The sequence below is a fragment of the Engystomops pustulosus genome, chromosome 4, assembly GCF_040894005.1.
Source record: "Engystomops pustulosus chromosome 4, aEngPut4.maternal, whole genome shotgun sequence".
Taxonomy (NCBI): domain Eukaryota; kingdom Metazoa; phylum Chordata; class Amphibia; order Anura; family Leptodactylidae; genus Engystomops; species Engystomops pustulosus.
In genome coordinates, this window is record NC_092414.1 from 190,312,481 (window position 1) to 190,333,551 (window position 21,071).

General features: G+C 42.5%; 1 protein-coding gene and 1 long non-coding RNA gene across 3 annotated transcripts; one reads left to right on the top strand and one right to left on the bottom strand.

Annotated features, from left to right (window-relative positions):
* Positions 1-1,387: 1,387 nt before the first annotated feature.
* SFTPB (surfactant protein B) lies at positions 1,388-9,863 on the bottom strand. The gene is made up of 11 exons (XM_072148987.1): positions 9,703-9,863; positions 8,078-8,208; positions 6,935-7,006; positions 5,892-6,011; positions 5,452-5,601; positions 4,217-4,303; positions 3,941-4,124; positions 3,660-3,808; positions 3,398-3,478; positions 2,275-2,382; positions 1,388-1,514 (listed from the first exon to the last, which is right to left on the bottom strand). Exons 1-11 carry the CDS (start codon positions 9,749-9,751, stop codon positions 1,479-1,481), a joined length of 1,167 nt encoding a protein of 388 aa, XP_072005088.1. The 5' UTR covers positions 9,752-9,863; the 3' UTR covers positions 1,388-1,478.
* Positions 9,864-13,778: 3,915 nt separating this feature from the next.
* On the top strand, positions 13,779-17,297 carry LOC140125729 (uncharacterized). 2 transcript variants are annotated; one of them, XR_011854716.1, is made up of 4 exons: positions 13,797-13,843; positions 14,059-14,203; positions 15,651-15,795; positions 16,811-17,297. It is a non-coding gene; the product is annotated as an uncharacterized lncRNA (long non-coding RNA). The 2 variants fall into 2 exon arrangements; XR_011854715.1 differs by having other exon boundaries at positions 13,779-14,203.
* Positions 17,298-21,071: the final 3,774 nt, after the last annotated feature.

The following is a 21,071-nucleotide window of genomic DNA, read 5'->3' on the forward strand; positions in this document are numbered from 1 at the left end:
GAAATTCTGCAGTGAGTTCCCTGTGTGTCACCCTGGTCTTATCGCAGTGTTTTACACAGATTTTTTTTCTTCAATCTCTGCACCATCCCCCAGCTGCTGTGTATGAGTCATCCAGCACTCAGGTTGATTAGTCCTGTCTGGACAGTTCAGAAACTCTGTGTAACACAGGCTGAAGGCAACCCAGCTTTCCCAAGATCCTGAATGTTATAGTTGTTTTTTCAGCAAAACCACACTGCTAAGGGCGCGTTCACACGTTCTGCTAACGCATGCGATTAATAACCCAATCGCATGCGTTTCTCTGGAAACGCATATGCGATCGCCCCAAACTCCGCCCCCCTGTGCGCTAGCATCACATTATGAACACGTTACTAGCGGAACGTGTGAACGCGGCCTCAGGGATTAAACAAGATATAGTGTTTCCCCGAAAATAAGACTGCAAAGAAATTGTACTAGGTCTTAGTTTCGGGGAAACTGGGTGTGTGCCTGCATCAGTGTAGCTACAGCATTCTCAAGGTATGTTTGCTTCATAATAAAGAAAATCTACCATTTGATTTCATGCAATGGGGTATTCCCACAAAGACAAGTTTGTTAAATATACTCAGGATAATAAAATAACACCTTCTCTAATTCACTGTTATTAACAAAAATTCAGCATTTCACAGATATAATTCCAACCTGTCTCTATCAGTCCTGCTGTACACAATTTTGATTGCCCCTGGACCCGACCTTGGATCATGTGAGTTTAGGCTTGGCAGCCATGTTGTGCTGTCTGATGCTGCACTGAGCTGCTCTCTGCCTCTATCCCCCCCCCCCCCATGCATTCCAAGACGAGCTCACACGGACACACACTGACTTCCTGCCGGCAAACAACAACACATCACATTGTGAGGAGAGTATAGCTACGGGCAGATAAGATCTTTATCAAGGGCAGAGGGAGGTTTATTGTAGAGCTGACAGCATGTAAACGCTGTAATAGCAAAGGGGAGAAAGTCATGTGTAATATACATCTCATCTCTCTTTCTGTGTGTCAGATATTAGTACATTGTTCAGAAGCTCAATAAAAGTGTAGATAAACCCTGGACCCTGATAATCTAACCACAATATCAGCACAGAGGGATCATGAAGTGTCTGCTCAGAGAGTCCCCGCCCACACTATGGAATCTTACACTGACCATCACTGAGTGAGAGGAGCTAAAACACCAATAACACTGTGAAAAATGGTAATTTTCTTTCATGGGGAAACCCCTTTATAGGGGTTGTCCAGGCTTTGCAAAAACTACTATATAATTGGCCTGCTTGGGGTTGTAAAACAAAAGCTGGTGGAAATGGGCTACAAACAACACCACAGTCGTGTGCAGGGGGCATTAAACATAAGAGAGGAGACAGATATTTTTAGACAGTACTTTATTGAGTTTTTAGGCAGGGCAGCAGCATCTTCACAAAGGATTGGGGTAACATGGTAGACAGCAGGAGAGACCTCAGTGCCAAACATGCGCCAGACAATGTCCAATGGCCTGGAAAATAAAATGGAGATTTATTACCTTGCATATTCATTGTAAGGAGTTTTCCTGAGTGATCATGAGAATCCCAGCGGGGGAAGCATGCGCCATTTTACTCTCTTTATTCCTGGCAGTCACTTAGCGAGGACATATGGTGGAGGTGCATGCTCAACCTGCTGCTCCATCACATCACATCCCAGCATTCAGACCACCATTGATCCTTTATCATGTGGATATGGCATTACCGACTTCTGACAACTATGTTAACCAAATGATGAGATATTAACCACTTTTTATTTGATAAGGCGGGAGGCCTTGGTGCAAACCTGCAGCATATAATGAAACTAAGTGGATGAAATGTGTACATTGCAGCATGTCGGCTCTTGCCAAGTCCTGCAGGGATCCTGCCTAAGGCCGGCGCCACACAGGGCGCTTTGTCTGCGCTTGCAAACGCAAACAAAGTCGCGCCCACCGGGGCGGGCCTCGGCTCGATCGCATCGGCGTTTCTATGGAAACGCCTGCGATCGGGAACGAGCCGCCGGTGTTTTGCGTTAATTTAATGCGAAACACCGGCGGCTCGTTCCCGATCGCAGGCGTTTCCATAGAAACGCTGATGCGATTGGGCCGAGGCCCGCCCCGGTGGGCGCGACTTTGTCTGCGTTTGCAAGCGCAGACAAAGCGCCCTGTGTGGCGCCGGCCTAAGTGAATCATCTGACATGCAATCTACTACTGGACGTGGACACCAGAAGGTTCCTGAGACCCGGGAATCCCATACCTTGCACTCTTTAGCGTTGTCCAGGCTTTGGCACCAATATGAAGGTCCATCTGCACAGGCCGTGTTCTCATGTATGGTCTTAGAAGTAGCCGGACACGCACCGAGTGTCTGTGGTAAAGGAGATCAGATTTGGTTATGGTAGATAACATTTATCGCTATTCAATCATCTACAGTGGGTATGAAAAATATTTGGACCCCTTAAAATTTGTCTCTTTTTTTAAATTTTTTATTATTCATTTTTTTTATGCAGCCAATTGGTTGCATAAACTATTTTTTTGCTCATTAATGTACACTCTACCCCCATCTTAACAGAAAAAACAGGCTCTGGCTGGGCCGGTCAGGAGTGGTGAGCTGTGAGGTCTTATACAGACGGGCGTGTACCTTATCAAGTCCTATTAATTTAATTAAACACAACTGGACTCCAATGAAGGAGAAGAACCATCTCATGAAGGAAATGGACAGCATATGAGTTAAATATGAGTATCACAGCAGAGGGTCTGAATATTAATGACTAGGTGATATTTCATTTTTTCTTGTTTAATACATTAGCAAAATATCTACATTTCAGTTTTTTTCTGTCAAGATTCGGGCAGAGTGCACATTAAAGGGGTTATCCGGGTTTAAGAAATTACTTAGGGCCGGGCTATTTAAAAATAACAAACTTGTACTTACCTCCCCCGGCGCCGCTGATGCCCCACGCCGCGGTCCGTCTGATCCGTGCTCCTGTTTGTTTACAGGGCCACCGAAGCCGCGCACAGGGAGCTTGTGGCCGGCTCCTCCCATCAGTCCCTGTCTCTCAGCGTTGTAAGCGCTGGGAGATGGTGTCGGATGGGAGCTTATGGCCGTCCGGAAGTTCCCTGTGCTCCCTTGTAAACAAACCGGCGCACAGATCAGATGGACTGTGGGGCGGGACATCAGCAGCACCGGAGGAGGTAAGTATACAATTATTTTTTTTAAATAGCCCTCCCGGCCCTAAATTATTCCTAAACTAGGATAACCCCTTTAATGAGCAAAAACATTAACTTTTTACCAATTGGTTGCAATAAAACAAATTGTGAAAAATTTAAAGGGGTCTGAATACTTTCCGTAGGCACGGTAGATCCAGAGTGTGCGTGTCACATACCTGGCAGGTGATCTTATGGTCCCAAGGTTTCAGGAGAAGATCAGTTAATTCAGCTTCATGTTCTTGTATGAATTCATAACACTAAGAACAGAGGAAAAATATGTACAGTAAGGCAATTGTGCACATTAATATATAATGGATAACATATAAGTATTTACTAGGTTGATGTTTTGCTTTGAAATATGAACACTAGGTGGCACTATTTTTGTGGATTGAGCTATGATCTCTATGATTGATCACTGCTATCTAGAAGCTTTCTAACCTCCTTCCAGTCCTTTGCGGAGGTGCACACTTTGGAGAGGGCCACCTTGATGTCCTCCTGAGTCCTATTAGCGCTTGTACTCTTCACGATGGCGGTGATGGCCTGACAAGTGTCACAGGTCGTATCGTATTCCAACACTGGCATCATCTCTGAGGAGAAGGAAAGGTAGATTATCTTAAAGTACAGGTATTCTTCATACTGAGGTATTGGACAGATATTATTACGTGATATGGATTACCTCTACCTAAAGGCCACACCATGACAGGTGCACCCACACTCACCTGGTGCACAGTTTTCCTCTGAAACGCACATGAATAACAGACCACACACCAGTTTTGGTCCCAGTTTTCCCAGTATGGTGTCCAGTATAATAATCGTATACTTCTCCATAATGCACTGGCATACTCCGGCTATTTTCAATGGCAGAGCGCGGCACAGCGCTGCGGCTCCTTTTGCAATGGCTTGCTGTGGACATGAAACATGTGGGTATGTACATGTGGGTATGTACATGCGGGTATGTAGGGAAGAGTAGTGGGCAGAAGGGAGATTTATTTTACCTTTGGGATCGCTGCTTCAAATTTTCCCACAAATGATTTACACATCCAGCACAGGGGCATTGGGATCGGCCATTCCCCCTTTATTTCCTGTAAAACAAAGGATTATACTGCGGGAACGGGCATGATGCCAATGTGATTTATTCCCTTTTCTTTTGCATATTGTGATAGTGGACCTTGACTGTGACAGAGAAGTTAAATTGTTTGTCTGGAGGTTGTAATATCTGACTCCTTGCTTACAAAAACAGTGCCACACATGACTAGGAGTAGTGTGTGGTATTGCAGCTAAGCTCCATTCATCTGTAGTCAGCTGAGGTGCAATACCACACATGGCCAGGAGAGGAGCTGTTTGTTTTTTAAGTTTAAGTTTTTTTAATATTTTCAACCTCTGGACAATCCCGTGTTCTCCCATATCATTACTATAGTTGATTCAAAGTCAGATGTATTAAAGGGGATGTTTGGTCCCCAAGATCTCAGTTTCCTGACACATAGCAAATGCTATGATATGCCAATCCAGCCAATCATTGGCCAAGAAGGTCCCTGATCCGATCAATTGGCTGGATAGGTATATTACAGCATTTAAAATGTGTCAGGAAATGGGGACGCATTTCATGTGGACAGTAAAATCTAGGAGAGGTAGGTAATCCTTCTCTAGAACCGCTCCATTGTTAATATTCTGGGGATGGGAAACCCCTTTAATCTACAATTAAAATCCATCATGATAAACCAGAGCCACTTACTTAGATCCAGGTGCCATAACTGTAGTAATCTTATCTAATCTTTGTTTTCCATGGCTTCCTTCCTCCTAAAATCAACTTTTAAAAATGATGTAAATGTCCATGCTTAGCTTCACAGACTGTTACACTGTCTCCGATCAGCACTTTTCCCCTCCCTCTGCCTGATATAATCTCACTGCAGCAGAGGAAGTTTCAGCACACAGATGGAAGGGGGAAGTGCTCCTGCGCAGTGTAACAGCCTGTGAAGCTACAGCACAGAGGGGAATATGAATTGTAGATGGAAGGAGGACATGGATAACAAATATAAGAAGATTACCACGGTCACGGTGCCTGGGGCACCTATTGTAGATGGAAGAAACAAGCTGTTAGGTTTCCAGATCCTTGTATTCTCGTGGTCAGAGAGAAGCAGTTTCTTCCCCATCAATAGTCAGAGTGCATGCACACTTGTCTGAGAGGCGCATGCGTGTGTATGGTGATGTCAGCTACTAAACCTTCTCTTACCTGCGTGGCTTTAGCATGTAGGGTCTGAACAGTCTCCCGGATGAGAGGTAAGATATTTTCTAACATCGATTCATCAAACACTTCAGGGTTCCAATGCAGCGCTTCATCGGAGCTGCATAGTTTTATTTTGGTGCAGACTGAAGTAGGATTCTGTAACACAATGGATATTAATGGTAAATTATATCAGGAGCCTATAGACACAAGTCTAAAGATGGCACAGACTCTTCCCACCAAGTCGGTCATTGACAACCACTACTGTCCCCTGCCACCATTCCTCAGTTTCCTCTTCTGGTTTCCACTATGATGAAAATTCAGACAAGCCCCTACCCCCGGGGTGTCTATAGGCAATGTCTACTTTTCCCATTGATGCACATTGTTAATAGTGATAAATGTATAGTACTGTGTTTACTATGATACATTATGGAGTGTCTGGTACTTACAAACTTGCTCTCTAGGACACTCATCAGCACCCCTTCATACTCATCCACCATCCTCATACACTCCGCTTGAAAGGGGGGAATTCGGGAACATTGATCGTGTAGAAACTTCTTGATAGGAGACTGGAAACAGAAAACATTTCATAAGAATGGAAGAGAATACTCCAGCTCCCTGTTATAGTTCATGGTGTTTTAATATCATAGGAAACAAGAGTATCCTTTCACCTTTAAAGGGAACCTGGCACTTAAAATAACCCATATGAACTAAATTTACAGTACAATATAACTATCCCTGTATTGTTTCTTTCCATGCTCTAAACATTCCATAGTGCGTTTGTAAAGCTGAATCACAATCTATGGAAATGACCCCATGTGAGCCCGATCATTGTATTTTTTCTGAGCTGTGTCTCACATTTTCATGTCCTTCCTTCTCAGTGGCTCCTCCATTTTCCCTTACTGAAGAGAAGAGGAAGGGGTGAGTTGAATTCTCTTTAGCTAGCCACATACAGCCAGTGTCTCTTTCTCAAACCCCTCATTCACCCCTCCCTCAGGAATTCTCTTCAGTGAGTGACATAGCCAGTATGTGAATGATGTAGTAGGGCCGAGTTAGCTCAGCTGAAGAGAAAGCAGGTGCCTTGTCAATCAGGAAGCTGGAGGTGAGACTGAGATGAATATGCATGGATGGTGAGTCAATCTTAAAGCGGAATATGGAACTTTTAAGGCATGGGGAATAACAATATGGGGATAGTTGTATTTCTGTATAATAGCAGTTTTCAAATATATGATTAGTTAGTATGGACTAGTTTAACTGTCAGTTGCCCCACAATTGTTAATTATCCTGTGGATAAGGGATAAGTTACAGATTTCTCATTCACATGATTAATGAAGGTGCCGGTGCAAAACTAGCTATTTACATTTACATTTTACATTTACATTTCATTGGTTAAATACAATACAATTACCCCAAACATGCCATTACATTTGTCAGCATTGATCCTCATACAGGAACAGTGATAGTCCAGAAAGGTGAAAGCCTTCTATATTACCTGGATCTGGGAGGACTTGGCCATGCCAATGAGGATTGTGACGATCTGCTTACACTGCAAACACAGCGTGTCCTGTGCAGAGGAAGAGACATGGTTGACACATGAGTATGATGAGAGGAATTGTCAAACATCTACATCTCAGATCTCTATAGGCTCTGGAGGACCAAGACACACCAAAACCTATGGCTTATCATCACCAAGGTACTATGAAGGTGTTAGGGATAATTGGGTAGATTTATCAAGCTGCCTACGAGTAAGAATGTGCAATTACAGCTCCCCTTTTATAATATTCATGATCACTGGTAAAATGAAAGCTGAGCTGTAATTGGTTGCCATGCGCAACTAAGCACATTCTTACTCTTAGGCGGCTTGATAAATCTGCCCCATTGTGTCTCATGGATGTAAACGTGCCAACAGATTTAGGCCTCATCCACATGACCGTGTGCACATTGTGGGTGCGCTGTGGTTTGCGGCCAGTCTGTTCACACACACATATATATATATATATCAAGTGGCTCGGGCATTCGGCACATTCACGGCTCTGTGACCGAGACCTTTAGCTGTGAGTTACAAATATTCATATGGATAGAATTTATCTAAATGTGCCACTTTATGCTATTATGTCGGCTCAACATAAGATTTCAAAAAACTTGGTTGGACGTGGGGTTTGGTTTCACACATGGTGATCTTGTCTACTTCAGAAACTAGCATTCAATTCCCACACAGACTCATAGCCAGGAGAAGAATACACCTCTTAATACATTTGGTGCTCACTATATTAAGCACCATACCTCTGCTAGATCTTCTCGTGGTGAGACATTTCCCTCTATTAAACTCAAAGAGCAATAAAATGTCCAGGTACATCACATGTTGTATATACATTATGACCAGGGGCGTAACTTGAGGGGGTGCAGAGGTTGCGGTCGCACCCGGGCCCAAGAGGTTAAGGGGGCCTTTATGGTGTCACTTTCCCATATGAGAAGACTATTACTATAAACCATACATTATAGTCGGGGGCCTGGCACAGTCTTTGCACTGGGGCCCATCAGCTTCTAGTTACACCACTGATTATGAACAACATTATACATATATCCGTCTCCTATGGGTCATATTAATGGATCAGTCTCTCCATTGGTGACTTACCAGATCTTCCTTCCATACATTCTGCTTACAGTGATCCACTGCCCCACATTCAGAAGCCGTCTCCAGATCCTGACACCAGAACTCCGGACCCTGGGCACATTTATTATTTACCAGGACTTTGGAAGACGCAGCTGTGGAGAGAAATGTGGGTCAATGTGTAAGCATGGAAAATGAAGACTATATGATTGGGACGTTTGCAGCGGTTGGAAGAAGTATGTGCCCCCCTTCCATGCTGAAGTGTAAAAGCAATGGCAAGGGAGCCTGATATCATCAATGTGTAATATTAAAGGTATCCTGTTGGATAGTTTTGGACCGCAAAACTATCAGCATGTTGTTACTTTGCTAAGTTTATCTTTGATTAATATGTCACCAGAATCCATATATTATCCAGGAAAAGTATTTAGGGCTAATCCTTTACTCCCCTCTGTCTTTGCTAATCTTAAATTAGGGTAATATGCAAATTTTCTAAAGAGGCTACTGGGGTGTGGAGTAGCCAGAGCTGAGGCTACACGGTGCGGCTACTCCACGCCCCAGTAGCCTCTTTGATCCTCCTAGCCTCAGCTCCGGCTACTCCATGCGCCGAAGCTGAGGCTACACGGCGAAGCTACTCCACGCCCCAGTAGCCTCTTTAGAAAATTAGCAATTTACCCTGATTAAAAATTAGCAAAGATAGAGGGGAATAAAAGATTAGCCCTAAAAAGGGCTATCCTTACATACGTTAGATGCACCTACCACCAGATCTACCTTAATAGGTAGATCTGTAGTGGTAGGTTTCCTTTAAAACATTATCCATTATATCAAATAATTAAAATCCTAAGTATGTATGTAAATCCAAATCCAACGCTTTTTGGACATGAAGCATAAAGTTCTAATTTGTAGTAATAGAGAAGGTTCTGACACTTTAGTTAATGGGAGAATATGCAGTTCTTGCAGCAGTATGGATGGTACTAGGGGCTCTGTATCTATATTGGGGTTCAGTGCCTGGTACTATATGGTAGCTCTATGGCTGTCATTATTTGGAGGCGCTGGGGCTGTTATTAGAGCTTATAGCTGACACTTTTATGGGTGCTTGTTGTAAGTACAATAAAAGTGTGTGACAAAGTAATGGTCACAATATATGTAACAAGAAGGGGTTTGCAAATGCACCTTTGGGTCCTGCACTAATTCTGAGAATGAAGGGGATCATGGATAGTTATTTCTGCAAATATCAACAGGGACCCAACTAAATCAATTAAATAAATAATCCATTTTTATTGTTGGCGGCCCCCTTTTGGGAGCACATGCTCATCCGAACCTGCATGTAAATGAGAGAGTCCTGGGTAGTAGTTCATGGTAGCCATCTGGTCTGGTTTATGCTCATCTGGATTTCAATAAAAGATCAACAAGTCCTTCTTTTCCCTGATATTATATATTGGGGGAGAAGTGGTAAGCTCCAAAATACCCCCAAAAATGAATTCTTACTTTGAACATTATTGTTGGAGGAAATAGAATAGAATAGAAAAAAAAGTGATTCCCATTATGAAAGACAATAGAGACAAGTCTCTCTGTTTTGAGACTTGTTTTAAAACTTGTATTGAAACAGCAAATACAGATATAATATCCTCTAAATCCTATGAGACACTCACCTGCGATGACACAGAGGAGACATACCAGGCTCAGGCGTGGTCCTTCCATGGTTAGATGTAATGGGCAGTGCCCCTTAACTGCCCACCCTATATACCTGGACAGGAGGAGTGAGCGATCCTATGGCACTCCCAGACTGAATGCACCACCCCTACTCTTAGGTCTATCTATGGAGGATCCAGTGCAATGTACTTCTTATGGAAAGATCCAAGTAAAATTGGTGCATGCTGCATGTGGGGGGCGCACTGTGTACCCTGTTTGCTGACTGGTCTTACTTATATCTTCATAATATCCATCATATATAGTTAACAGTTCTATCAGTGGGTGGTAGGGATAGCGAGAGAAGGAGGAGCTCAGTACATGGATTTATACTCTTGAATTGAATTTGAAAACTTCTTTTTTATAAAATCTATTTTATAGATTTTAAAAATCTATGCTTAGGGGTCCAGTGGGTGGTCCTACTTATTGATTGAAAGACTGCCCACTGAATTCCTCTGCATGAATTATCTGCAGTGCTGACATCTTTGACTTTTATAAGTGAGATCAACAACTCAAATAAAGTGCATCCAACGTTGACTACAGTGGGGATCCATTAATCATAAATTAGAGTTTTAGATGGAAAAAGTCCAGGAATTTTCAGCCATCATATTAAGCAGAATCTGGCACCAGGTTCTGGAACTTGGTCCAGAAACATGTAAGACCACTGAGGGATGTCCACATGGATAGAACCATCCAGGGAATGGTTTCTAAATGCAATAGGATGGATTATGTTGATGGAGGCTGAAAACACAGTGTAAAAGATCTTCACCTTGTCCCTCCAGTCTGCTGGATGTGTTTTGGGCTCCATCGTCATTAGCCCCCGCTAGACGCAGCACCTGGAGACCTCCTACACCACAATGTCAAGGACTCTCAGATTTAGAAATCAGTTCTCCAGTGAAGTGTCCAGCAAACACTCGCATCAGCCCCTTCTGCATTAACCCTTACATGGATTGTCCTTTGGTTTAGTTCTTATTACATTCTTTATATATATGGGGGTTCTAACCCCTTCTCTAAAATGGGGGTAGTGCTGTCGATGTCAATTGATGGGGTAATAAATGGGGTATGTGACCTACTAATCCAGCCAATGCCTATGAGAGTCTTGAGTCTTAAATCGTACATCGCTCCGATATCTCTTATAGAGAATTAATAAAGATCAGGTTGTGTAAGCTCCATCATTTTGGGGAAATGGGAACCCCTGTTATTTTAACTATGGGGTTTCCAGAGGCCAAACCCTCAGCAATCATAAAGTTTTCTCCTCTGGATTGTTTTAAAGCACCATTACCAGTATTGTGTCTCTGTTTGAAGCTGCCTCCTTCTTCTAAACCTTTCCCTCTCCATAGACTTCTGTGCAAAGTAACTTAAAGGGAACCTTTTACCCAATAAACCATTTTCAGTATATTTTCAGGCATCTTAAATCCTTTAAGGCTGCATTTCTTTCAGGGTGCAGTGTGGAGGCATCCTCCAGGAAATGAACTTTTGGTTGTATAAAGTCATGGAGGCGGAGAACTCAGCACTGATGTCAAACTCTCCCCACCCCAAAACGCTCCCTCTGCTGTAATAAAGAGCAGGTACCTGGACATAAGGGCATCATATACAGCTAAGGAGGCATTTTAAGCTAGAATAGGTAAAATAACAGTGAGCCTGGAAAGTAAAAAGGATTTGGAAGGTCCGAAGGTACTTGACTATATTATTGTAGCGATTTATTAGATCAATTTCTGCTGACAGGTTCCCTTTAAACCCAAACCCTCATTGAAGCTAATGATCCGTATTTTGCACTGCCTTTCTTCAATGAGATACTGTATACTGTTTTAGAAAGTTTTATAACAAGGCTTGCACTATTAATTGGGTACCTATGATGCTTGATACAAGCCATGATGAGAAACAGTCTCCCGACCTGTAGAAAATTGGCAGCCATGGTTGTTGTGTTACCCTATAATGTTACAAAATGTAGTCATATGTTCCCAGCAACAACAGAGGGGCAGAAGTGCCTGGTGGGAATGACTTATGGAGCTACTTCACAGTGTTGTCACAGAGTCCAAGGTAAACTTACCTCCATAAGTGGTTTTATTGAAATAGCGAGACCTGCAAGTGACACCGCTGCTGGCTCGCCATAGAGGCGTCATGTCAAGTGTCAGCTCTTGTGCAACAAATATCACTTCACAACTACATTGCGACAGCTGGTTTTATAACATCTTGCCTGATGTGAATTCCAAGGATTTGCTTATATAAGTTACTATAATGTCTAATGTGGAGCCTTGGCATTCCCTGTACAGAATGATGTCCATCAAATAGTAGTATACCCACATAGGGCTGAAGCAGGAGAGTAACCTAAGGGGGATATATTCGGGGGGCATAGGACAGATTTGTGATGCTCCTCTGTGCACCATCAAACTTATAGATGCATCTAATGTATGCAAGGTTTAGACTAAGCTTATTGCTATTAGTAAACTATATTTTGGGATAAAATTTTGGTGCAGTTTTGTTATTATTGTTGCATTCCAACATTTTGGCATGAAAAAGTCACAAAACTGTTTCTGGGAATGCGATCAGTGGCGGAACCCGTTGTCAGCGTTACACATATATACTCGAGTATAAGGCAAGTTTTTCAGCACAAAAAATGTGCGGCTTATACTCAAGTAAAAAAAAAAGTTTTGTTTTGCATTTTAATAGCTAACCATGAGACCTCGTTGGCGACATGTCGGGTCTCCTTGGACTTACATAGTGGCTGGAATGTTATGAATGAAGTACCAGTAACAGTACATTTGGTTTTGTGGTTATGAGCTAATTTACACTATTCATGTACTGCTCCAACATGAAAAAATGGTAAGTTTTCACCTTTCCCACGGCTCTGCAGGTCCTTTATTTTTTAAGTGCTAGGCATACTGCGGGCTGGCTATATACTAGAGAGCATGGGCTGGCCTCGCAGGCTATATACTAGGGGACATGGCTGCTTGCTATATATTACGGGGCATGGGCTGGCAGGCTATATACTAGGGGACATGGCTGCTGGCTATATATTATGGGGTATGGGCTGACAGGCTATATACTAGGGGGCATGTGCTGGCAGACTATATACTAGGGGGTATGGGCTGACTGACTATACACTAGGAGGCATGGGCTGGCTGGATATATAAAAGGTGGCATGGGCTGGCTGGCTATATACTGGGGGCTGGCTATATACTAGGGACATGGACTGGCTGGCTGTATACTGGGGGTTTGGATATATACTATGGGGCAAGGGCTGGCTGGCTGTAAACTTGGGGCTGGCTGGTGCTGGAGCTACATTGCACTGGTACTGTACCTATCTAGCAATGTTGGTTATATCTAAGTAGTAAGTTTAGTTCCGGTACTCTATCTAATCTTGATTCTGGTAATGTATCTATGCAGTACTTTTGGTTACGGTACTCTATTTATGTTGTAATCTTGATTCTGGTACTTTATCTATGTTGTACTCTTGGTTCCAGTACTCTATCTATTAAGTAATCTTGGTTCTGGTACTTTATCTATACAGTAATTGGTTCCTGTAGTGTAAGTTTAGTTTTAGGACTGTATTATTTTAACATTTAGATTGTTAGGCTATTTTATGTATCAATTCCTCACGGATTTCTAGATCTCTGCTTGCTGTTCTGCTATAGAAAGCTTCTATTTTTATTTTCACTGGATAGAATACTATCCATGGTCTTGTGATGGTACATGAGCCATTACATCACAGAGAGTCATTACATGACCAGGGACAGAACCACTGGAGGTAAATATAAAAGTTTTCTATAGAAGGGCAGCAAGTAGTGATCTAGAAAAATTGGAGGAATTGATACATACAGTATATTGGAAATTTGAATAACTTTGCCTTACACAAACAATGTCAATTATTTGCTGAAAGTGGACAACCCCTTTAATCAGTTACTAGTTATTAATGTCACTGGTGGAGCAGGGCGCCCCCTCTGGTCATCCTGTGACACCTGATACAGGAAGCAACACCTGACCACACCGCATGATGTCACAGTGACTATGATTCTATACTATATATAGTGATGATCGGTATGCATATTAGATGAGGATGAGAACTACATAAGACTATGATCGGCCGTAGGCTGTAAAGAAATTGTAATCTCCCCAATATTCTAGATTTTTAAAATGATTAGATATTTAGTGCATTAAAACAGTATTTTAACAAAATTTGGGACTCCAGGGCACGGGTACCTTTTTGGCCAGGTCCCAGAGTGGAGTCAGAGTACTCCCCTTTATGGCTGCTCAGAGTGCTGGGTCTTTCTGGCTCCTTATAGTATCTCTGGTTACTTTTGTATGTTTCACACCCGCAGGGCACAGGTCTTCACCTCAAGATCAGCAAAGGCACCATTCACACAACCGTAATTGTGCCTGTGATCTGGCAGCACAAATTACAGTACAAAGCGTTCACTCCCCATTTCTTCTCCACCCAGCTGCTACGTACAGGATCCGATGCGGGTGAGCCAAATAGTCATGTAATAGTCAGAATAAGTACAACCATGTTCCTCTAACCGAAGAAGAAAGCAAATACATATATATATATATATATATATATATATATATATATATATATATTGTTCTGTATCCTAACATACATAAGCTGGCACAAGCTCTCTAAATAGCCCATGCCCTATAACACACTTAAAAACTAACTGGAACTAAATTTAGTGTTGACCCATCCTGCGGGACATTACCATACCTCCTAACATATGGGCTAGAAAAAGAGGGACAAAAAGACACTACTCTCTTCCTAAGCCATGACCATTGCCCTTTCCCCTGTCTCGCCCTCAAGCATAGTATGATATCAACCTTAATGGCCACCACATAGTATTATGCCCCCTTCCTGTGGCCAACCCAAATAATGACCCCTAATGCAACTCAGCAACATATAATACACGACTTTAATTTTATCCTCCATTTACTTTTGGTTCCCTACTTTCATTTTTCTCCCCATACTTATAATACCCTATATTTCTGTACTCCTGCCCCCCTTCATATCTTGACCTCTGTCCACTATCCCACATATATTGTGGCCCTCTGTCCTCCATTTAGGGCCGGTGCCAGCACTGGGCATACCCAGGCAAGTGCTGGGGTCCAGAGCTGCTGGGGGGCCGACATAAGGCTGTACATAAGGAATCCATAGTGGGTGAGGAGGCTTTATATAAAATAACCATGAGGGGCTGTTTGGGATGATAAACTAGGGAATATTTTAGGGAACGGGAGACTAGTTCAAATTTAATTCTTAATGCCGCCATGTCAGTTCACTGCAAAGAGGCCTACTGAGGCTCTGTCGCCCAGAGGCTTACTGAAATCTGGAGCCAATCCTGCCTCCATTCCCCTTATATTTTGGCCCAGGTCTTTTATCTCCCTCATATGGTGCCCTCTCTCCTCATCCCCTTATATTGTGGCCCCTGTCCTCCTCTTGGTTCAGAGCATTAAACAAATACTTACTTTTCTCTCATTCCCCTGCAGCAGGCCTGCTTCCTCTTCTTCCAGTTATGTGCTGGCTCGGATTATATGGGCGGGACCAGCCTAGGGGTGGAGCTACCTCACATGCCATGCTTAAGATGAGAATCATGTATGGAGGTAGCACAAAGCTGATCCTGCCTCCTGCTCTTGACTGGGAGCAGGAGGTGGAAGCAGTGTGAGAATTGTGCATTACATATATATTCTTAAGAACAGAATAAAAATGAAATTAAGATAACTAAAAAGGAACAAATTTTTTGTCAAAATCAGAGAACATGCTAGTTATTATGTTATGTTATTATGGCACCTGGCGCTAATTCCCTTAAATCACCTGCTAGCCAAACTTTGTAACTGAAACTCTCTGGCAGTAGGCAGCCTAGATGAAGGCCAAAGTTGGTCGTTCCAGGTCTTTGATTTCTATAATATTGCATCTTTACAGCATCACAAATCATTTAAGTCCCCCAAGAAGGCTGGTTACCCTCAAAAGACAAATACAAGAGAGGACAGAATAATGCAGAGAATCTCCATTGGTAATCGTTTTAACACTGCAGCTGTAATTTCTCGCCAGTTCCTCACTGAACAGGGTAAGGATCTGTATCTTCATACAGTATCTTGACATTTAAAAGCATATGGACTGAAAGCCCACTGTCAGATCCGCTGGAAGGGACACCGTGTCTGCTGGTCCTTCCACCCTTCGTGCTGACAATGCTAGCGGTCTCACCCGCGTTTCTGCACTAACTCTGCCTCCTGTCTGCAGCGAGTTATCCCTGCTGCACGCTCGGTGCAGTGGGCATCCAGGACGCATGCGCTTTAGGGAAGTTAATGCTGTCTGTCTTCTGAATCAGCCTGAGTTCCTGCTCCTATGGGATTCTGGGGGCAGATCTCAGGCTGCATAAATTGGATCTGGACCTTCCAGCTGTGCCAGTGTTTGTCCTTCTGGAACTCACAACCTAGCTGGATTCCTGGTCTCCTGTGCTCCCTTAGCGTTGTTTGCTTCTCCCCAGTATTGTATTGTTTTTGACCTTGATGTACTCTCCGGTGTGACCCGGCGGTTCTGCTCACTCTTCTATGTTCTGTGTCTGTTCATCTTTAGTTCTCTTTTCTTGCATCTGCTTTAGTTTTCTTTGCCGTCTTACCCCCTTTGTTTCATCGTTGTTCGTCCTGTTTTTTCCCTCTGTCTGAATACTGTCCTAACCCTCACACTTCAGTTTTCTGTCCGTACCACCTAGACTTGCGTTGTAATTCTTTTTGTGTACAGTATTCCAGGCGTGGGTTTTCCTAACACCCACTCCGCATTGACCAAACCTCTCCTTAGCAAAAAGAATCAAAAAGCTAAATTCCCCTCTGCTGAGGAGCACGTTGTGCAAGGACAGAGGAGAATTTATTTGGGTTTGTTGACAAACATTATATTTGTCGACAAAATATACTGAACCCAAATTGTTTAAAAAAGTAAGTAATAGGTGGTGGAGGAAGTATCGTTGTTTAGTGAATGTTTTCTGCAGCAGGACTTGGACCTCTCATACAGATACATGGTTGAGTGAATATAAGTGTATATCTAAACAACATGTGGTTCTTTTCTTGCGTTCTTCAATCAATCAGCCATCAGTTTGCTGAAACAGAAAACATAGAAACAACAAAATGGCCACAGCCTAGAGTCCTGATCTAAACCCAAAAGAAAACCTCTGCAAAATTCTGGCCAAGAAACTCTCTACAGTTACAGATCTATGGAATAGAATGGAAGAACCAAAGGACCAAAATCCTAGCAAAGCAGAGCGATGAAGAAATTCAAAGTAAAGGCCTGTGCACTCCCTACTGATGGTGACTGGTGAAACCTTCAGAAAAGAGGCCATGAGGCGAGTTGAGCCTCTCGCTTCAGGCAGCACCACCTGCAGTAAGCTAAGGGCAGAATCAGGGGCACAGTCACCTGCTAAAAAAAATAACCTGATATATTACTACTGAGAGGGATGGAGGGAGGCGCCATTCTATAGCTCACCTGAGGCAGAAGTAAGTTTAGGTTCACCCCTGCTTCAGAAAATGTAGTTAGAACCTTTCTATGTGCTTCAGTCATTTCTGTTCTCTAATAAAGATCGCAGGGTTTTTTTTGCAAAATAAAGGTTTTATGTTGATATACTTTGCCATTTTGTAAAACAACGGGGGCACATTACTAAGGGCTTTGCGCTAGTTTTCTGTCGGACTTTGCACGTTCTTTCTAGTGCAAACTGCTTGCACAGGTATTTAGGAAGTGTCTGCGATACAAATTTCTGCACTGAAAGGGGCGTTCCGGTGCTCAGTCAGACTGTGCGCCATAGGTAACATGCAAAGTCCATCAGAAATGTGTTGCACGCCCCATTTTAAAGGTGCACCAAAAAAAATTGGGGCAGTGCAGGGGGTGCAAGATTCATGCAGAAGGTGCGCCATAAATCCTAAATCTGGCGCCCCCCTGCACTATACACAGGCAGACTGCACATAGTACAGACTGCATTGTTCTTAGAAACTGTCCCCCAATGTTCTAGTGACATGGTGACCTCTTACAAAAAATACATCAAATCTGGATCAATTTTTTTTTTAGAAATAATGTAACCTCCAGTGTATGTACCTATGAGGATCTGTTAGTAATCCCAATAATCTATGATAAAAGTAGTAAGAATCTTCCCATTAGAGGGGTTGTCCGGGTTTAATGAAAAACATATAAGTGGCGGGCAAATACAAAAAAAGAACTTATACTTACCTTCTCCAGTGCTCCTGTTGTGCCGCACCATCTCCCATTAGTGCTGTTCCACTGTCTGTATACAAAGACAGGGCGCGTGACCCGACCACTGCCACGCCAGACACAGTATTCGGTTCAATGCTGTAGCCGGTGAACGGAAGTTGCGTGGTCAGCTTGCTCTCCCTCTGTAAACAAACAGAGGCACGGCACTGACGGAAGATGGCGCAGGACAACGGGAAGACCGGAGAAGGTAAGTATAAGCTCTATTTTGTTTTCTTACCCAGGGCAGTTATATGTTTTTGATTAAACCCAGACAACCCCTTAAACTTCACTAGAAGCGTTTGTCAGCTGTAATACTTAAATGTAGCCACCAGGTGGCAGCATGAGCACTTTTCATCTTCGATATTCAGTGTAAGACCCCTTTCACACTAACTTTTTTTCCTAGGTCAGCAAACTCGGGCTCGTGGGTCCGTTTTAACGTAGTGTTTTTCTCCAGTTTTTTGTCACTTCTTTCATTCCTTGTCATCCGTATATCATAAATTTTTGCGGATTTGGGAGGCTGGTTTAAATGATGTCATTGGCTTCTTGCCTCTATTTAAACAGAACGAACAAAACGATCCGCAAAAACGGATAAACCTGAATGCAGTCTGCAAAAAACGTGAGAGCCATAGACTTCAATGGGAAGACAGTAGACTCATAAATAACTTAAAAATAGGCCAGGACCGGAGATTACGGCCGTGCAAACACAGCACAAGGACAAAATTTATTCAGGTCACATTATTTATCCATTTTTATATACGCGGGGGCATAATCTGGCCAGTTGAGTTGCAAGGAGTTTATCTTACAGAGGACAGTGCTGTTATGGAAGTGACTGTGATGGTGGTGGGGGCACATACATTTTTTTGATCATGTGAAATCATTTGGATTTTACCTCAGTAAACCCCCCCCCCTCCTCAGGTAGGGTATGAAATGTCTTTTCTAGAATTACCTCTTTTTATATTTTTTTTAATTTTCACTGTTTACCTAAAAAAAAATTCTCTTCCAAAGTCATGTGAAAACGAGTCATATTTGCCTGAGATGAGTCAAGTTTAGTAGCTGCAGGGGGAGTGTCACTTCCGAGGCCTCTAACTCTGGTTCTATAAGACATTTTGTGGCATATTAATAGGAATCTCATATTTCATATCGCATTATGCTTATGGTTCTGTGCTATAGAACCCGAGATACAGACAGTTGATCACATTTCCAACTGCAGTTCTCTAGATCACAAATCTGAAAGATGAGATTCTTATCTTTCTTATGACACCAAAAGTATCTTTTTAGGTACAAAAGAACCCCTACTTGACTCATCTCAGGTAAAATATGACACTTCTCTGCTCATTTTCACATGACTTTAGGGAAGGTATTTTATAGGTAAACAGGTGAGATTCCACATAAAAAAGGAACCTAGTAGTTAAATGGTGTAAAGCTGGTGACAGGTTACTGTTAAGGAGAGAAGTTAAATGTCTTACTCTATATTAAGAGGCTGAGATCTGACTTTTTTAGATTTTCGGTTCTGTCTCTACAATAGAAAGTGTATTCCTATCTCAACTGTTCAGACAATGCTGCGTTGCTTCCATAACTCTATAATGATGTAGCGCAGTGGTTTGATCTATTCACCATAACTTGGATGTCCAATAGATGCAGGCTCGGACTGGCCCACAGGTGAACAGGTGGATCCACCGGTGGGCCCCTGCATTAGTTAGGCCCCCAAGTCATAAGTAGTGCTGGTACCCTCTCTGTATATTTATACATCTATTTAGCATGGAGCATCTCAACTATCCTATGTATTTATATGATTATGTTAATAGATTATGTAACAAACTTATATCATCCCAGTCCAACACTGAATAGATATGTGTCCCACCGATGGATCTGAATTAATTTGGAATATGTAAGTCCTTAGCCCTGGCCCTGTCCTGCCTCACATGCAGTAACGCAGCTCTATCCATTAAATTCTATGGAGATGCACATTTCTTATCAAAATTTCTATACATGTGAATGTGTTTCTGTGTTTCTTTCATCGTGCAATGATTTAATAGTTTGGGCGTTACAATGTTTTTTATGTTTATCTTCCAAAGCAATTTCCTCAAAGGGATTAATAAATTTGTATTGAATTGTATTATAGACAAGTGTCTATAGGCCAGTGGACAGAGATGAGGCCATACAGCCCTATGTCCGAATATTCTAATTAGTTGAATGTCACACAGGGAGAGGACATCTCTACTGCTGCTTATCTTATGGGGTAAATAATAGGATCAGATAGGAAATATCTAACTTGTTCCATCCATGTCTGAAGCCCAGGAGGTACGTTCCATACAGACACCCCATGCAGCTACTATGACCCCCTGGAAGGAACAGAGCTTAGAATCTACATATTATATTGGAACGTTCACATGATACAATATCAAATCCTAATAATATAGGAACAAACACTCCACACAGCTGATGTGCCGTTACACTTGAATACAAAGCCATTAGTGATTGATTACCAATAACTTACACCACTGACCCAAATTAGATAATAATAAACCATATAACGCTTCATTGGTCGGCAGTAATCTATGTGATAAAAATTCCCCCCTGATAAAAAACTTTAAAGTTTTCCCTTCAAGTCCACAGAAGAAAGTGAAAACAAAAGTGTGCAAATCAGATCTTCGAGAGGAATTATGATTAAGTAAACTGATAGCCCCCAGCAGTGAATAGGTTAATTGGCCCCTTTAAAATCCATGGGAGAGAAGCCTCAATAGGTCCTTGTGTCTTGGCCATTGACTGATGACCATCTGACCTCCAGTCCTCCACTGACCAGCACATGAAAGACTAAATGCTAATTAAAAAGATAAAGAAGAAGGGAGGAAATTAGGAGTTAATTAATATGGACAGTGCAGAGGCTGGCACTGGATCATTATAAAGACCTTACAGCAATGCGGCTCACGGCCCGGACACCGACACTTGATGGATGTATGTGATAAAACCAACTGCATCTTAAGTATGGCGCATCACGAATCAGTAATGTCATCATAAGAAAATATTATGTCACTTTAAGCATAACCCTATTCTTAGCAAAGGTGATCAATATCATATTAGAGGGGTCAAAGACCCCACAGAGAGACTGAG

What these genes read in the sequence shown, in the direction of transcription:
- SFTPB (XM_072148987.1), bottom strand. Translation starts at nt 9,751, where the DNA reads ATGGAAGGACCACGCCTGAGCCTGGTATGTCTCCTCTGTGTCATCGCA. An exon ending in TTGAAGCAGCGATCCCAAAG is followed by an intron (nt 4,125 to 4,216) that starts GTAAAATAAATC and finishes TCATGTCCACAG; the next exon opens with CAAGCCATTGCAAAAGGAGC. An exon ending in ACAACGCTAAAGAGTGCAAG is followed by an intron (nt 1,515 to 2,274) that starts GTATGGGATTCC and finishes TTTATTTTCCAG; the next exon opens with GCCATTGGACATTGTCTGGC.